Source organism: Lontra canadensis, unplaced genomic scaffold, assembly GCF_010015895.1.
Source record: "Lontra canadensis isolate GAN:19392208 unplaced genomic scaffold, GSC_riverotter_1.0 scaffold1, whole genome shotgun sequence".
In the NCBI taxonomy this organism is placed as follows: domain Eukaryota; kingdom Metazoa; phylum Chordata; class Mammalia; order Carnivora; family Mustelidae; genus Lontra; species Lontra canadensis.
In genome coordinates, this window is record NW_022630995.1 from 98,264,422 (window position 1) to 98,283,260 (window position 18,839).

At 37.4% G+C, this 18,839-nt stretch overlaps 1 protein-coding gene across 6 annotated transcripts in view; it reads left to right on the plus strand.

The window, feature by feature from the left end:
- COL25A1 (collagen type XXV alpha 1 chain) overlaps positions 1–18,839 on the plus strand; it is a 451,863-nt gene that overhangs the window by 349,443 nt on the left and 83,581 nt on the right. For all 6 annotated transcript variants that reach the window (XM_032860080.1, XM_032860071.1, XM_032860089.1 and 3 more), the window contains exons 11-12: positions 5,652–5,678; positions 7,673–7,717. In XM_032860080.1, the coding sequence (XP_032715971.1) occupies positions 5,652–5,678; positions 7,673–7,717 (72 nt within the window). The remainder of the gene's footprint in view (positions 1–5,651; positions 5,679–7,672; positions 7,718–18,839) is intronic.

Sequence of the window (18,839 nt, forward strand, 5' to 3'; positions counted from 1 at the left end):
TTCATTAATTTTTTTTCCATTCCATGATCTATCAAGCTTTTTGTTTTTAATTAAAGGACTTTTCTTCATTAAAATGCTTTTTTAAATTTTTACAAGCTGGAAAGTGCAGCCAATGAGTAATGGTTATAGAAACATCCATTTCTTAGCAATGTGTTTGAAGATTATTTTGAGTGGATAATTCTAGATATGGTTTACATAATGACTTTCTGAAGTGCATTAGAGACCTTGGACCTACATCCACATCCACAACACTTTCCATATTAATGAGACTGTGTAACTAAGATGATTTTTGCTTGGCTGTTTTAATATAGAAGGCTTGAAGTGAATTCCTCCTCTCATTTTGCACTTAAGGTAATCTAAAGGCTATTAACATATTCCAGTAGTGTTGGAATGACTTGGGTAAATGCAAGGGTGAAAAATCTCATTCCCTTCTTGAGACACTATTGTCTATGGTACAAGAAGAACTTGATTTATTTATATGTATTTATTTATTCCTGTAATATTTATTATCCTCTAAGTAAACACTTTTGTGCTTACAAAAATTCCAAAATTCCATACAAATGCAGTCTCCCTTCCCTGTCCATATTCCCACCTTCAATTTCGTACCTATAGCTTCTTTGGTGGTTTTTTTTGTTTGTTTGTTTGTTTCCCCTTTGGTGTTTTTTAAATACGCTTTTCATGTGCCCACCTCTTGGCCTTTGTGTTTGCTGTTCCCTTGCCTGGAACATTCTTCTCCCTCTTTTACACATGCCTCTGCCTGACCTCTTTCAGAGCTCTGTCCAAGAGTCACTTTATCATTGAGCTCTTCACTGACCCCCCCCACCGCCCCCATTTTAGAATACTACCACACCTACTCCTGCCAGTCCTTATTCCTGTTTGTTTTAGCACTTACCGCCTGACACACTTTGTATTTACTCATTTATTTTTTTACTGTCTTTCTCCATTCGTTAGAATATGATGTCTAGGAGGGCATGCATTTTTGTTTATTTTGTTCACTGCTGTTTCCCCAGCACCAAGAGCATTGCCTGATACTCAAAGGGTACTTGAAAACTATTAAATAGATGAATTAATGAATGCATGCAAAGGAGTCACTGAACAATTACCATATGCCAGCTGCTATGTGTTTAGTGAAGACATTTAGTGAAGGAGGAAGTAGGCAGACAATTACAATACTGTTGGTAAATTTTATGAAAGAAGTGCTGTCTTAGGGGTGCTTTGAAGAACAGAAGGGGACCAGGTCCACAGGTGGGGGCACTGAGCTTTGAATGAGGGAACGGGTAGAGGAGAGAGGAACCAAAGTGAAGTTGCAGGAGCAGACAGCAAGAGGTAGAGCAATGCCTAGACAAGAAAGCCTGGCTCATGTGGTGAACTACCATTATTACAAGAGCTCCAACTTTTTTCAAAAGCTATGGAAAGCCATTGAAGGATTTTCAGTAGAGGAAAGGTATAAACCCTTTAGCTTCTAGAAAGCTCACTCAGGTAGCAATGTGCAGAGAGGTGGAAGGAGACTAAAGGCAGAGTGGCCCGCAGGTGGATGCCTATCAGCTTGCTGGGAAAGAAGAGAGTTTGAACAAGGTTGTAGTGATGCAGGTGACGAAGAGAGCACGCTGGAGAGATTCTTAAGTAATTATCTGATAGACTTGGAGCAGGAGGGTAGAGGGTCACTCCCAGTCCATGAGTCACACACTTTTTGGTGAAGGCAATCATCAAATAGGAAGATCACATTTCTCTGACTTACTTGCTCACATAGTCCACATATTTTATGATATTTAAAAATGGAATCTAGCAGGGGCAAAGGTAAACAGGAAAGAAAATCAAGGGCGCTGTGTTGTTTGTAAGTTTTAACAACATTGCATGGCTCTCCATGGCCTCTTCCAAAAGATCACGAAAGCTTTAGTTTAAAAATTTGTCGGCAGATAGGTGATATTAGTACTCGGCACTTGGGATTTTTTAATGGCTCATTTGGTTTTTATCTTTTGAATACATTGCCTAATATCTCTACTGAAATAAGTGTATTTTAAGGTTTAAATTACAGTCTGACCCTTCTGTAGTTAAGCTTGAATAAATACAGTTTAATATGTTGAGATTCTATATGGTGAACAGTTTTTAATCTTGAGACATATGCACAGAAATTATTTTGAAAAATGAAGGACCAGATTATTCCCATTTAAATTGAGTCTCTATAAAGTATATGCAAACATAACGCTGCCCACCAAGAAAATACCTAAAAAGGAACAATTTATTGATTAATAACAGTGGTGAAAAATTGACTCTTATTTTGGAAAAATACTTAATCCAAACTTAAGTCACAGAGACAATAATAATGGAATTATTTTAGAAATCTTACAACACTAGGACAATTGTCTTTAATTTTGGGAATAATAAAAGAACTAATGTGACCAATGAGTAGTGAACTTACGACATTGTTCATCTGAGTCATTATTCGTAATGACTTTTGAGCAGGCTGAAAATATAAATTAATTTAAGAGGATTAGATAGGTTAATGAATGGCTATATGGCATTTGCTTGTTACTTTATTAATTTATATTTGCTCTAGAAGCCACAAAACTAGTCAAATGTAAATATCTTAATCAATTGGCCATAACATACTCTAACTTCAAAATCCATTTTTTAAGAAGATTTTATTTATTTATTTGATAGAGAGAGCACAAGCAGGGGGAGCAGGAGGTGGAGAAGCAGGTTCTCTGCTAAGCAGGAAGCCCAATGCTGGGCCCCATCCTGAGACCCTGGGATCATGACCTGACCCAAAGCCGGATGCTTAACTGACAGCCACCCAGAAACCCCTAAAGTCAATTTTTGAGCAGTGAAGCTTTCATTTGTAAACTTGAATTTAATGACCACAATGTCATGGGTGTATAATGGGTTTATTAATCAAAGGACACTCAAAGCACACATATAAGCAAGATCTTGATCAGCAAAGTAACTATTTGTGGTGTGTGTGTGTGTGTGTGTGTGTGTGTACTTAAAAGTATGTCTGTGCCTTTTATCCAACTCCAGTCAATTCCCACTCCACTGCTAGTAACAGATGACACTATCCTTGGCTTGCTACCATTTTTCCTGCCAGTGAGATCAAAGGACTGTATGCACATTTTTGGTAGCTGAGAATATATCCTTGGCAACATGGTTCTGAATAATCCACAAGACTTGTATTCACAATTCAAAATTAATGTTACATCTTTAAAACTACTTTTATTTTTAGAGTTTAGCAAAAATAGAAGTAGTTTCCTAACCATGAAGGAAAAATTTTGTATCTATTTTCTCTATAGCTCTCCTTTGATTTTCATGAAATATTGTGTTAAAATAGGCAATATAATTTTGTAGATTTCACAGTTATGGATAGTCTTCCTAAATCTTTACTTTAATGTGGTCATGCAACAGAGACCAAATTAGAAAATACAGAAATGTTAGTTGCTAGTTAAAACACTTGATTTCAAATTTGCTCTGATTTTTCAATGAAATATTCCCTTCCTGAGTTATCACATCAATGCAGTGAAAAACTCAATTTTACTGCACAATCTTTTTTCAAGTGGCAAGGTTAGGTTTAAATGGAAACAAACCTTTTCGAATTGCACATATCCATTCTCAGTCTAAACATTGAATTAATGTACTTTTTGTTATATGATTTCCTTCCTAACATCAACATTTTAAGAAGTGAAATGCCCTGGAGACGGTGGGGCAAATGGAATTATAGACCACGATAAAACCCAAGTCGTCTTCTACTTTCAGCTCCCCTATCGCTACAAGTTCCAAATTCTGCCTTTACTTAGCATTAGCATTCACTTCCCAAACTATTTACCTAAGAGAGAGATGATTAAACCTGTTTATGGGCTAAGGGGAAGGAACTAGTGGAAAGCAGGAGGCTCTGATACAGATGCAGGGATAATTGATGGAGAAAGATCCCCAAGGACAGAGGGAAGGATGGATTCCAAAGTCTACTGGATGTATCTGCCTGTGGAGGAGGGGGTGCCTATTCTCGCTCTGGCTAGGAAGGAGGTCCATGTGGGTTTGGATTGATGAGAGACATGGTGGTGAGGGAATTTACACCTGATAGCCTCTATTTTCTCTGCAAAATCTAACGCAGGGAGAATTTTAAATAGGAGGTGTGAAATGGGAAGGAAGGCTCTCGGACTACACAGATATGCCAGATACCCAGCTCATGAAGAAGCTAGCTGGTGGAGTAAATAAAAAAGGAACCCAGAAAAGTGATGTTGCACTGTGCACTTTCAATAACCTAAAACTGATTTTGTGAGGAAATTCTTAGTCTTCCTATGAGGATTACAAAATAATTTCTGAGGAACATATTCTCTGAATGGTCCTAAACGTGGTATATTTTTTTTAAAGATTTTTATGTATTTATTTGACAGACAGAGATCACAAGTAGGCAGAGAGGCAGGCAGAGAGAGAGAGGAGGAAGCAGGCTCCCCGCCGAGCAGAAAGCCCGATGCGGGGCTCGATCCCAGGACCCTGGGATCATGACCCGAGCCGAAAGCAGAAGCTTTAACCCACTGAGCCACCCAGGCGCCCCACGTGGTGTATTTTTAATAAAAAATTATGCATGACCAATTCTCCCTCCAATGTGCACTCTATGCTTTTTTTAATGTTACAGAATATGAATTAAGATGCTGATTAACTGAGATGTCACACATTGAAAATATGTTAGCTGTTCATTAGATGTAACAGAATACAGAACTAGTTAACCTGAAGTCATAAATTATCATTTACCATCACTTATAAAGTGTAACTTTGTTAAAATATACTAACATTAAAAGTATTTTTGAATTAGTAGGAAAATGCTCAATGTTTTATGTAAAAATAGACAAAAATAGTCAGAATTATAGCTGGATGTCTTTTTGCTCTTTTCCACCATCCCAAAGCTGCATTTAATTCTACATAAAGCCAATAGAATCCCAATGCTGACTTTGTGGTTGAAAAACAGCTAAATCTCAGAACTGCTATATTTTCATTTTATATTTATATTTAATATTCCCGTCCATCTTCCTGAATATTCTAACCCCTCCAATGTGCCCAGTGTCATAGGTTATCGACAACTGACAGCATCTTTTATTTCCTTTTCTGGTACACCCTAGTTGCCACAGTTGACTTTGGCATCCCCTAGTTTATAAACAGGTTTTTGTGCCAGTCAGTTGGCCACATTTCATAAGAGGAAGAATTGAACAAAATATGTTCCTTTGTCATGCTATTCAATGATTCCCTTTGCAATTCTGCTTACTGAAGTTTTGCAGATGCAGAAGTCACATAATGTGCTGCTTGCTGGGAACTGCCTTGCGTTTTCTCTGTTTCTAGCAGCAACAACTCCAGCTTTCTAAATGAGATGGAGGTGATGGATTTGCCCGTATTTGAAGAAACAGATGCACCGGAACAGCAAAGATTTTTTTTTGAAAGGAAAAAATCAGACTCTTACTACAGATGCTTGATGTTCTTCAAAAGGAAACAAGAGAGAAGACCTATTGTGTACTTCCAACCAATAATTTCCGTTTTCCTTGGCATACAAAACATCAGCATGTTTCTGCACAGCATAGAGAACCTTGCAGACTAGGACAGTTTTAATTGGTCGTTTAAGTTTCAACGGTTACATTATTATGTTAATTGAAGAATTTTTCTTTTTTTAGGGTCCTCTGGGGCCTCCAGGACAAAAGGTAGAGTATAAACAGTACTGGGGAAGTAATTATACTTGCATTGCCTAATGGCTAGCATGAGAGGTGAATAGAATTAGCTACTGTAAGCCATGCTGAAGCATCTTGATTGTTCATTCTCCTTTCTAAAAATACAATCATTTAATGTGAGCCATTAGATTTCTAATCAACTCCATTATAGGGAATCCAATAAATCCAGAGTAAACTCTTTTTAAGCTCTCTGCCAAACTTTATGTTACTGAATTTTTAGTGTTAAACATTGTGACAAAGCTCAGAATTTGAAGGTTCATAGGACATTGCAGATCGACTGCATGGTATTATGACCGAATGATCGTAGAACGGACCATAACAGAAGACGTACTTGTTGTTTGGTAACAGTATTCCATTGGTCCACAAATGTTTCCCTTTGCAAGGTAATCTGAAAAATGACTTCCTGATTGTCATTTTCCAGTCATCAGAATTCACCATTACATTCTGATGGAGGTGGTCTAGCACTTCTAAATTACATCAATATACAGTAGTAAATATATCAGTAGTAGGTAGATGGCCTTTTGCCAACAAAATATTGCTAAGTCCCCCTTCCCTATTATAACTCCCACCTCACAATAGGGGGAAAAGGATATTTAACCTAAAGAAAACAATTGCATTACAACAGGTGGAAAAGTGATTATTCTTTATCTTTGGAATCCATCAAAGATAGAGACTTTTTATCCCCCAAGTGCTGGGTATGTGGCATCTGTTGAAATATAATCCTACAAAACGAAGTCCAAAGCCAATGAGTTGTGAGACAACTTGTGTATAAGAACACTTTGTCCTTTGCAATAATGTCTCTATTAAGCATAGTGTGAAATTGTAAAGCTACCCTAATCCACATGCAACCAGGGTAAAATTACTGCCCGAGGCTTCAGGAAGTCATTTAATGACCCACTCAATATAATTACCTAAAGCACTAAGGAACTGGCCATCTCAATTTGTTTTGCATATAATGGCTGTATATTTTTATAGTGACTGTATTTTTAATAGACTTCCTCTTGTAGAGCAGCTTAAGGTTTGTATTTACTGTTTAAAAAAACTTTTTCCCATTATTATTAAAGAAATTTTATTTCATACATGAACTGAGAAAAAACTGTTTTCTAGGCTAGACAAAGAATAAACACATTTTATTTAAAAATGGTTTCTCCGGAGCCTGAAAGGGGAAATGACATCACTATTTGAAAATATTTGTTAATGTTTCTATATTCAGGTAAATGTCATAGATTTTCTAAGGTGATTATTAGCTTTCTTATTCTCAGTTCACCCAACCTACGTCCAACCATTCATAATCACCCCAGTGTGCGTGTGCCCATGTGTACACACACACACACAAACACTTAACTTAATATTTGATGTGCTGTTTTTTATTCCTAGTCAGTATTTAACAGTTGTAACACCTTTTCTAGTCGTTGGAAGACATATTCACACTCTTCTGGCTTAAATGTACTCCCTGAAAGTCCAGGCGAAAATGCTCCAAATACAGCAAATTTGAGTTTATAGCCTGAGTGCTTTTTTTGACTAATTGTGAAACAAGTGGTTGTTACTTTAATTACCTTTTGTTTTATGGCATTTAAACTCTTGAAATGCAAGAGTTACTGCTACTGCTAGGCTTTCCCAGATGGAACTAAGCCTGTTTATTTCTTAAAAGCACCAAAATGTAGAGCCATGTGGTCTTCGGAGAGCTGTGGATCCCAATTTATGATGTAAATTTCTTTAAAATCATATTAGGTTTAAGTGGATATTTAAAAACATGGTTAAATTCAACTCCATGGTTTCTGGGAATGCTTGATGAATCTGCTTACATTATTACATATCTGAATTCCATGGATATATATCTGAAACCTTAACCTTTCGCACATGTTTTAGCAAGGTAAGGTTATGGCTCACATAATTAATACAATACAAATATAAAATTGAAATATTTTGTGATTTCATCTGCTTAATTTAATCCTGTGTCTTCTTAGGGTTCTGTGGGAGAACCTGGAATTCCAGGGGTGAATGGTCAAAAGGTAAGTTCTATAGACTATTTCTGATCATTTAAAGGGTTAAAATCACAAAATCATTCTAGTCAGTAATGTTAGTAAAAAGTTTATATACTTATAAAAACACTACATATACTTTTGAAATGTAGGGAAATTATGGTGCAAAAGATCCAATTATTTTAATTTTTAATGATGCATAAAATAGAAACTCTTAGAAAATTTTCCATTTTCTTTTGATAAGCTTTATAGGAATACAACTATATCTTTCTTATACATAGAATAGGAAAAATGTTGTGTTTAACACTAATTGTGATAAACAAAATACACTCCAGTTTATTCTTGGCATGGCAAAAGTAACATGTGTTACTTCTCTCATTAACAAAAGTTATTCTTACAGAGGGAACCTATTGGAATATTCTGAACCTAGGAGCAAGCTCTTTTTACTGTTAAGAAAAATCAGGATTTAAATAGACTTGCCAAGCTCTGGTGGTACACTTTTATTGTACTGTTAATAATGAAGGGGGAATAAAATAAGAACCCACCACAACTCTACACAGACATATCTATGTGTGTGGTTACATCTACTCCTGCAACATATTTACTGGTTGGACAAAGCATCTTGCGTCTTCCCACAGGTACGGCTGCTCTTCTATGCTCCCCAACAGTGCTGACTGGCTTTTCAATCTGGAACCTCACAGGGACCAGGAAAGCCATAGGGGCAGCTAACAAAGTCCGTCTACAAGGAGCCAGGGACTGGCTGAGCTAGGGACTTCATGTGTCTCCCACAGGGTTTTTGGACTAGCCGTATAAAAGCCTGTGACCCATCAGCTTGCGTTCAACAGAAAATTTTAAATCTGTGCACTCTGGATAAAATTCTGAAATCATAAAGAGCCCAATATTGACATACAGAGTAGACCTGCTAGGAACATTTCCATCCTGTCCATCTTTTCTTCTCCGATAAGATGATAATTAACAATCACATTTAAAACCTACAGAGGGGCTAGCAAAAAGCATGAGTCTGCCACGTACAGGCCACATGAATTTTGGCAAAGTCCTTGAACTCTCTGGCCTTAGTCTCTTCGTTTGTAAATGGAAGGGAGTAACAGTTTCCACCTATTAGGGTCGATGTGAGGATTAAATGCCTTTATGACAGGGGGGATCTTACAATGAAACTATCCTTTCGTTTTGTTTTGGTGAAATTCTGGAAATGTGATTGATCTGTATCTTAAACAAGGCTCTGTGCTTCCACAGTTATTCAATTCCCAGTGAAACTGATGTCCTCAACCAAGGCTTATGGTATCCGTTAGTCCACAAACCAATACTCCTCAGGAGTGAACTGCCCAAGTCACCGCTCAGTTTACCACTTAATAAAATGCGTATCTGTTTGCTTCACAAGTCCTGGTAAAGGTCAAAGCTTAACTTTCTATTAGAGCATTGTAGATCCTGGAGGGACACATAAAAATTTGGAATTATACTCATTCTAAGATTGATTTTGAAGTTATGTAAGTCAAGATAATATTTTTGAAAGGACAGATATGAATATAAGAGAAATGTTTTTAACATTGGTGAAGAACAAAGCTTATACCCTTAAGGTTAATGTTTTGCTTTTTCTTCTTTGCTTCTTTTCTGTTTTCAGCTTTGGGACAATCATGAAAATTTATAGAAACCTTTAACCTGAAACAAAACAACCTTAAAGCTGTCACATACATGTTTATGAAGACTACATATTCTTTATTTTTGCAAAGGAAATATGCAATTTCCTTAGCAAGAGAAAGGAATGTGACATTTTCTTGTCCTAGTCACCAAGGTTAAATTATATTTCAAGGAAATAGTTAATATTTGCAGTTTTATGTCTTGTTATACATCTTTGTGGCATTTTAAAGTGTTTTCTATAAGACCTAGGGAAGCTAAATAATTTCACACTTTTATGAAGGCATTAGCAAAACGTAGTTTATGATTGATTTTCCTACTCCATAAAATTTAACCTAAAACTTTGTGGATGAAATTTCTGTTAACACTAGTCATTGTCTAACATTTGTAATATCTGCTATATTATCTTTAGGAAAATAAAGTGCAAAACCATGAGTCCTTCACTGAAACAGCAAGTCATTTAGACAGTAAAAACAAAGCTGGAAAAAGAGTAATAATTCTGTAATTAAGCATATGAAATATGTTTTGGATGTCTACAATTTGCTTTTCTAAGACAAGAGCTTACAGTGACATAATTGTTTTAAAGCACCTAAATGTCCTCAAACTGTCTTAAGAAAACTTTTTTCCCACATTACAATTTCACTTTTTCAAAGAAGTATTTTTGTGGCTTAGAAAATATTTTTCAGATAATGGTTAAGGAAAAATATGATTTTCTAGCCATCAGAAACACAACAGAATAACAACTAGAAAATAGAAAGATTTTTCTCCTTTAAAAAATGAAAGAAAAATATTTTTAAAAATGTATTTTATTTGTTTTCCATCCATTCAGATTGACAAAACTGGTGACTGGCTTTGGCCAATAAACTTGGTAGTGACTTTTTTTTCCCCCCACTATTTTCCTTCAAATGTGGGTCACCTTGACTGCTAATCTGAATATTTATTATTCTGTAATGGTCTTCCAGTTCTTCCGATTGGATTAGGAGAGGACTTACATAAGCAGTACCATGGCAGTGAACCCCAATCTAGCTCTTTCTGGCACCACAGTCTACAAAGGGCTCCTGAGCCTCTTCTGTGAAATGTGGAAGGCAGTGTGGTATGGAGGGGAAATGTGTGGACTCTAGAGTCAGAGACAGAATGAATGGGTCAGATCCCAGTTCTCATTTGGGCAAGTTAAATGTTTCTAAGGCTCAGGTGTAAAATAGAAATACAGACCTTGCACTATTAACCAGATAATGTCTCTAAAGTGAAGGCAATGTTACAGATGCTCAATACATGTTACTATCTGCGGGAATAGTATCACACTGCAGAAGTTTCAGCAAATGAGCCCCAGGTTTACCCTTAGCAGGGAGGAGAAGCCAGTTGAATCATGATAGGAAGAACACGAAAATGCAAAATGACACAGGAAGGTAAAACGTTTCTCTGTCCCTTGGCTCTTTCCCCACTCACCCACCCTAGAGCGCTGCCCTGGGGTCAGGATGCTCAGTTTCCTTCCATCTCATGGGCAGCCTTTGGAAGACCCTTTTCACATTTGCTTTGTGAAATGAGACCAGGGGATGCACTTATTTATTTCTAAGTCTCTAAGAGATAGAGTCAGCTGTGTCTCATTTTCGAGTCAACCGGCTTCTAGCATTATCAGTTCCCATTTCTGAAAGCTGTTGTTTCCATAATTTCCAATTTGTTGTCAGCAGCCAAAGCAATTAAGGTGGATTTCATACTAAGTCTTACCTATAAGTATGAAAAGTTGTCCTCTTCTTCCCTAGTTAATCGTATTGGACACAAACTTTTGTAATTCTCAGCAATAGATCTTGTTAGTTTAAAGGTGTAATTAGCATTTTGTTTGTGTCCCATTATTCATGATCCCTCTCTGTCTGTCTTTCTCTCTCACACACCCACATGCATACATGAAGAGATACATACATATTATACATACATACATATATGTGTATATCTAAATATTTGACCATTAAACCCTACATCTCAGATATACTGGAGAAGTGGGAGCTTTTAAAAGTAACTTTGTGGTAGAACCATCTTTTAAACCATCTTTTAAACTTTTTTCCTTTGACAAAATTAATTGCTGTCTATGATTTTTGATACCCGGGTAATGGGTATTAAAGGGGGCATGTGTTGTGATGAGCACTGGGTGTTGTACACAACTAATGAATCTTTGAACACTACATCAAAAACTAATGATATACTATATGCTGGCTAACTGAATATAACAAAAAAAAATTTTGTTTATATGTGTGTATCAGAACTTCCAAAATCTCAGCTTTTATTAGTGATATTAGAACCCCACATTTTTCTTCTCTCTCCACATTTTCACATTAATTAGCACCCATAAAAATGAATCATCATAATGACAGTTTACTTGAATAAGAGCATTGAGCAAATAGTACTGAAGAAGAGATCTGGGGACAGAGACAGGGTACATTAAAAGTCTAACTGGTGGGGCGCCTGGGTGGCTCAGTGGGTTAAGCCTCTGCCTTCAGCTCAGGTCATGATCCCAGGGTCCTGGGATCGAGCCCCGCATCAGGCTCCAGAGAGCCTGCTTCCCCTTCTCTCTCTGCCTGCCTCTCTTCCTACTTGTGATCTTTCTCTCTGTCAAATAAGTAAATAAAATCTTTAAAAAAAAAAAAAAAGTCTAACTGGTGCACTTAACACCCTTGTCTGTTTGTTACCATGAAAATTATAATAAATATTTTCAGGATTAAGAACCAATTATTTTGTCTCAGCAAGCTAGAGTATTTCTGAGGCTCCAGAGTCATAGGGATTGTTTCCAAAGCAAAAGACAAATATCAGAAGATCTTATTCATGGATTTTTCAAGTATTTTCTGTAATTTATTATTTTTGAACTTCAATATATAATATAAATAAAAAATGATGCTAGCGTTATCATCTACTAATAAAAAATGATGTTAGTGTGTCATCTACAGTCTATCCCAGATAGCTATGTGATTTTTAAGGAACATTAAATTTTAATTAGTTTATAGTTATGGTATTTAGAATTCCTTTTCATCTCCTATCTGTGGATCTCATGGTCTACACTGACATTAATCCTCACAGCATACTTCTAATGGCATTTTTATTGTAAGTGTATTTAGAGAACAGATAAATTGAAGGTCTCAGACTTCCAAAGGTCAAGCTGTTTATTCAAGTCTGTTCAGTGCACCATTCGATGAACTCAATATTTTTTATTCTTGATTCACTTACTGTAACAACTAAATACCCTCTTTTCTTTGGCTTCCTTGGCTCTGAATCAAATTCCTGAAGGATTTGAATATGGTATAGCTCTGTTTGTTTTCTGGTTGGTTAGCTTAGAAGTTTCCTATAGCAGAATTTATTCAGTGGTCCTTTTATCCAATATAGTTGTGACTTTCTGATTTTAGACTTTAAGAAAAAATACTCAGAGTAAATGAAGTGATTGATTTCTGATTCCAGATTAATTAATAGTTCAGGGAAAGTATCTTACAGCAATTCAATCATTTTGCAGGTTAAAGTTGAGACAAATTGTTTTTATGAATTTTTCTCTCTTCTGAAGTTAGCAGTTATGTACATTAGAATTCTCAGAATACAGGACTTCTTTTCCTCTAGTAACTATAATAATAGTATGCGTTCTTTCTTCTAAAAGAGACATCATCATTTTCCTATTACAGAACATTTCATGTAGTCAAATCACTTTTTCCCTAAGTGTGATTCATACATTCTCAGGCATTTTTGCATACATTCTTACTCTCAAAGAGGCTTTTCACTCAATTTTACTTGTTAAGTGGGACAAACATTATTTCTATTCTGTATGTAATTAATTTTACGTTCCTTTAGAGAGGAATGAAAAGTTAGTTACAAGAGGTAGTTTAATGTTGGCTTGAAATAAATGAAGTACAGTAAAAATTTTTTTAAACCACTTTCACCCTGACTTCATTTAGGCATATTACTATAGAATTTGATAATAGTTATCATTCTACTAAATTCTGTCATTCTACTAAAATATCGGGAGAAGGAAGAATGAAAAGTTGAGGGAAAGGGATTCCTGGGGGAAGGGTATGAGAGAAGGCAAGCTGCTCACAGACTGTCCCAAAACAAACAAAGCAAATGTGTTTGATTTATGAGATCATCAAGTCCCCTTATTTTCCATTTTAATTGAAAGAACACCGTATTTTCCAGAAGGGATTACAAAAATACTGATTTACTACATCTGATTCAATTGTGCATGTAATCTGGGAAAGCTTTTTAAAAAAAGTTCCCATAAATGTGTCCACTGATTGACTTGTTGATTTTTTCAGTCATCCATACAGCCCTTACTACTGGGTGCCAGGCACCATCTCTCCCGGTCCGCATGGAATTTCCAGCATAACTGGGGATGGGGACATTAAATGAACAGTTATACCAAAAACCTGTTACGTCACAGTTCTGTTAAGGACTGTGGCAGAGAGTCTGGTGTGCAGAGCCAAGTTATGCCAAGTGATGCTTCTCTCAGTAGAGAGGTGACTCAGGTGAGACCCCACAGGTGGCCAGCATTCGGCGAAGGAAGAGAAACTACCCCTATGGTGCACTACTTACGAATTAAATTACAGACAAGCTTGCTCTCAGAATTTGGTTTCCAAAATACCATATTACCAATCATGATGGGGCTTCTGTATTCATCGCAGTCTACCTTTTCTCCAAGCTTATGACCCCCGCCCCCCACTCATGCTGTCTCTCTCTGAAATGAATAAATAAATAAATAAATATATAAAAATACAGAAATAAATAAAAGGCATTGCAATGAAATAACTTACTGTGACAATCCTAACAGTTTAGCATCTCCCCAATTCCATTCACTTGTTATGAGACCACACTGCCAAGAGATCGTAACCATTTTCCAACTGCGAAACAGTATCAGAAGGGTTAATTTGTGAGAAATTGAATTACTTTCAGGATTCTCTTCTCTGTCTTCTCTGCCCATTGCAGAGAACAGAAAAGCGCGGTGTATGTATTCAGCATTTAGTATCAGGTATTGTCCTTAGTGTGGTGTGCATATGAGCTCACTTATTCCTCACGGCAATCCTATGAAGGAGGAACTAGCATCTCCACTATATTAACGAGCAACTGGGAGGACAAATATTTTACCCAGAGTTACCAAGGTGTTTGTATTAGAGTTCAGATTCAAAGCCAGGCAGTTTGTTCTCACTGTGCATGACTCTGCTTCCACCGTTAAGAATGAGGATCTTAGGGTGACTGGGTGGCTCAGTTAGTTGAGCGACTTCCTTCAGCTCAGGTCATGATCCTGGAGTCTCAGGATAGAGTCCCGTATTGGGCTCCCTGCTCAGCAGGGAGTCTGCTTCTCCCTCTGACCTTCCCCGTCTCATGCTTGCGCTCTCTCTCTCAAATAAATAAATAAAATCTTAAAAAAAAATGAAACTAACTGAAGTCTTTATAAAAAATAAAAAGAACGAGGATATTAAATTCAGAATAACCTAGCTTTGCTTTTCAGTATTTGTAGGACCTTGGGCAAGGTATTTATCTTCTCTGAGCCTTAGTGTCTTCATTCATCAAATGAAGATTAAAATATTTATCTGAAAGTTTAATCAGGAAAAATAAGGTAACAAATGTAACTTTATTAAAATGTTAAATATTCTTACAATATTAAATAAGAACAGACTATGTTCCTTTCTGTACTAGGGGCATTAATAACTCCATGACTCGGAAGCCTCCTGGGTGTATAAGCAAATGTTAGTAAGAACTATTACTTCTTTCTACTACTCTTCACTGATCTTTAGAATTTTTCCAGTTGGATATAACCACTTAACATTTCTATTAATAATTAGGCACATTCTCTTCTCAAGAGAAAAAAAATAATTCATCATTCAAACTGTACATAGATTTATCATTAAGGACTATGCTTTAGGAAAGAAGAAATTAGCTGGGCTTTAAAACTTAAAAAAAAGTCAATATATTGTCAAGGGCGTGTTATGTTGCAAGTCCTAGAATACTTAACAGAACCACTTTGATTATAGTTTCCTAAAACATGTCTTTGTTCTCAATCTTCTCTCCCCCATAAGCATGTACATGGTGAACAATTTTTATATACATACAGAAAAGACAGTCCTCTATGACACCATGCTCCCTGGTTGGTTTTTGCTCATTTTGGTACCTTTCATAAATTACTTACAAAGGTGATACTGGATAGCGTTTCCCTTAGACCCAGGCAAGCAGTGCTTCTCACGATGCCTCCTCTGTCCCACCTGTGGTATAACCCTCCCCACAGAGTGAGGGCCAAGGAGGCACGATTACTCAAAGCCCAGTTTCCCCATTTCTTGATCATATCCTAGGTCCACGACCCAAGAATTTCTGCCTCGTGTGTCCTGATTCTGCTTCTAGTGCTTGTATTGGCCTCTTCTGCAGGTCCATAGTCCCATGAACAACCACACAGCTGGCGTAGGCACCCCTAAACCTGTTGGTGACCTTGGAGCCGCTCTGGGTGGGGAGTGTGGACAAAGCTTGCAGGCTGTGAGATTCACATGTAGCCTCCAAGGCCCTTCTTGGTGAAGAAGAGGATGGGGGTTGGAAAGAAGAAGAGAGGATATTAGCACTATGGGGTGGAATGTGGAGTCATCCATGTGGATTTCTATCCAGATCTTCAAAGATTAGGGGTGTACTCAAGGCATATAATTCTCATTAATGTAAATTTTGCCCAAATTAATGCAATTTAGCTATTTCCTGTGACCACTAAATTCTTAGCTATCTTTTTGTATTTGAATTTCTTTGTTCAAATTATATTTTGTACATTTCTGTTACATTTCTTAGCAGAACAAAAACTGAAATAAACAGTCATAATTCGCAGGCGTATTTCTGAGAGAGTCCATGCCATAATATTATCGATAAAACAGCTATGTTTACTTATTTTACATTTTTAAACATTTGTATTTTAAAAAAATGAATAATGAAGGTTTGATTACTAGGTTCAGTTTAGTTATTACTTTAATCAGTGTAAGACCCATTTCAGTAGATTATCTGAATCAGAATGTTTTTATTAGGCTCCTGGCTGATAGACCTATCAACTTTCTACTCATTAGCATTCGTGTAATCGGTATGGACAGAGAGATTCTAATTTTAGGGAGGGATTTTGCTGATTAGATAAACAAGACAGAGCCTTCTACAGGACACCGGATTCTCTGACATAGAACCAAACCCAACTGCCCAGGTTTTCTGGTTTTTCTTTGGCCAAGTTACAAAGACTCCTCTGCCTGTAGGCAAGGAGGTAGAAAAGAATTGGAGACCGGGCACGCAAGCAGAAGCCTTTTAGAAACTACTAAATTGCTTTACGTAAGAGAGTGTAAAGCTGGATGCCCAGGGTGGTCTAAGAGAGAGGGGAGGAGAGAGAAAGTCGGGGTGGAAGCGAGCAAGTGAGGAAAGCTGCCTGCTCTGATGTGAGACCGTCCCAGGAGCACCATATCCTGAACCCACAAAAGGCCTGGGAAGAGTGGGGTTTTGGAGGCAACTGGTGAAGAGAACTGACTGGCCCATCTGAACTGGTCTGGGACAGAACCACCATGAACCCCAGCAGAGGGGTCCGGGAGCCCCGGACTCGTAACGTCCTTCACCTGTGAAATTGGGCTCTGAGCTGAGTTTAATCAATGTCTGAGGAATAAAGAATCACCAGGTGACATCTTGAGTCCAGCAACAGCAACAAATAATAATAATAATATATAGGTATCGTGAGTTGAATAAAATTTTCTAAGTTCCTATTTAAAACAATAATAAAACTACATCTTAGTCCTTTAGAGTGAAGAGAAGACGAGCATTTAATCTACTCCCACACACTTCAGAGAAGGAAAACTGAGCCCCATAGAAACTTGAGCAATTTGCTCTATGTCACAAGACCAGAGGTGGACAACCTGAGATTAGACTGGAGGCTTCCTGAAGCCACTTTCCTCTTTCATACTCAAGTTAAACAGGAAAGAAGCATAATAAAAATGAATGAGGTTTCTTTTAGACATGAGTTGCTCAAATAGAAGGCACACAAGATGGGGAATGGGAAGGCCTGGGCTCTAATCTTACATCTGCTCTTTGTAGGTATTTCCCTCTGGAACGTTATTCTCTGAATGTGCTTCTTTGTCTATTAAGAATAACTGGCTTGGGTCCTTTCACCTAAAATAATTCACTGTTCTGTGAGTGCTTCTGCTTAGGGAAGAGCAGATGTTAGGGTGAGTTCATAAGGTAAACGATGGCATGTGTATGCTCTGAAAGGGTCTTGTGGGAACTTTAGATGACACGATAATTAATATAACCAGCACTGCCCCACCTCCTGCTCACCACCCACCCCCCGAGGCACTTGGGGTGCAGGAAAGAGCAGATGGAAGAATATAGGGAAATATGTAGAAGGCCCCAGTTTCTGTACCTACAGGCACAACTAGAGCAGGCTTTAGTGCTCTCAGCCATCCTTCCCTGAGAGTTCTGGTGGGACTCAGGGGCGTGAGCCCCTTGGAAGCCATGAAAGTTCTGCTCATTCAAGGCATCTTGCCCCTCAGGGGACTCCTCCGCCCATCGTACTCTGCCCTTCATGTACCTTGAGCTTTTCCTCTGTTCCTCAGCTTGAATGTTCCACACTGACCTATGTGACTTGTAGGTATCACTGCTGGCTTAACATTTCTCCCATCTTTTTCCTGGGTCCCCTTCTCTTTTCCCACCAAGGGCTGGTGTGCTGTAGCTGAGATGAATCATCTCTTACCAACACCCTTACAGGTTTTTCAGTTTCCCAGAAGAGAAGTTTTGCGCTGTCTGTCTCTCACCAGGCCTATAAGAGCTTTATATCTCCATGTGGCCTTAATGTATATGCTTCTCCTGTATTCATTCATTTCTCCATCATATATGTAACTGAACAATTATTATGTGTAAGATATAGTTTCTAGTCAATGTGGAATGAGGAGGGATCAAAATAGACAGAATGCATATTCTAGTGTGGTGAGAGGGTGGAGGTGAGAGGGAAATAAGGTCACCAGATAATATACAGGATGCCAAATTAAACTTGAATTTTAGATAAACAACCCATAACTTCTGATATGACTATGTCCCATTCAATATTTAAGATATATGTAACTTAAAAATAGTGTTGTTTGTTTGAAATTAAAATTTAAGCAGTTGTTCTGTATCTTGATTTCTCAAATCTGGCATTCCTAGTAGGAGAGACAGATTTGAAACCAAAAAAAGTATATGTTACATGGCAGTTAGTGCAATAGAGAAAATTAAGTAAGATAGTGGGCAAAGAAAGTGGTGATGGGGTATCCAGTCAACCCCTGTAGTAAGGGGACATTTGAGCCAAGGCTGAGAGGTGTGCAAAAAGACAAATGACTTTTTCAAAACATTAATAGCACTTATAGGGTGGGGCTAGGATTTTATTTTGTTTTATTGTGTTGTACAATGCTACATTCCTATAAATTTCAAAATACGTAGGTCTTTTTGTGCATTTTGTGTTCATATTCATTTGCCATCAGGAAATCAGAGTAGAAAACTAAACTAG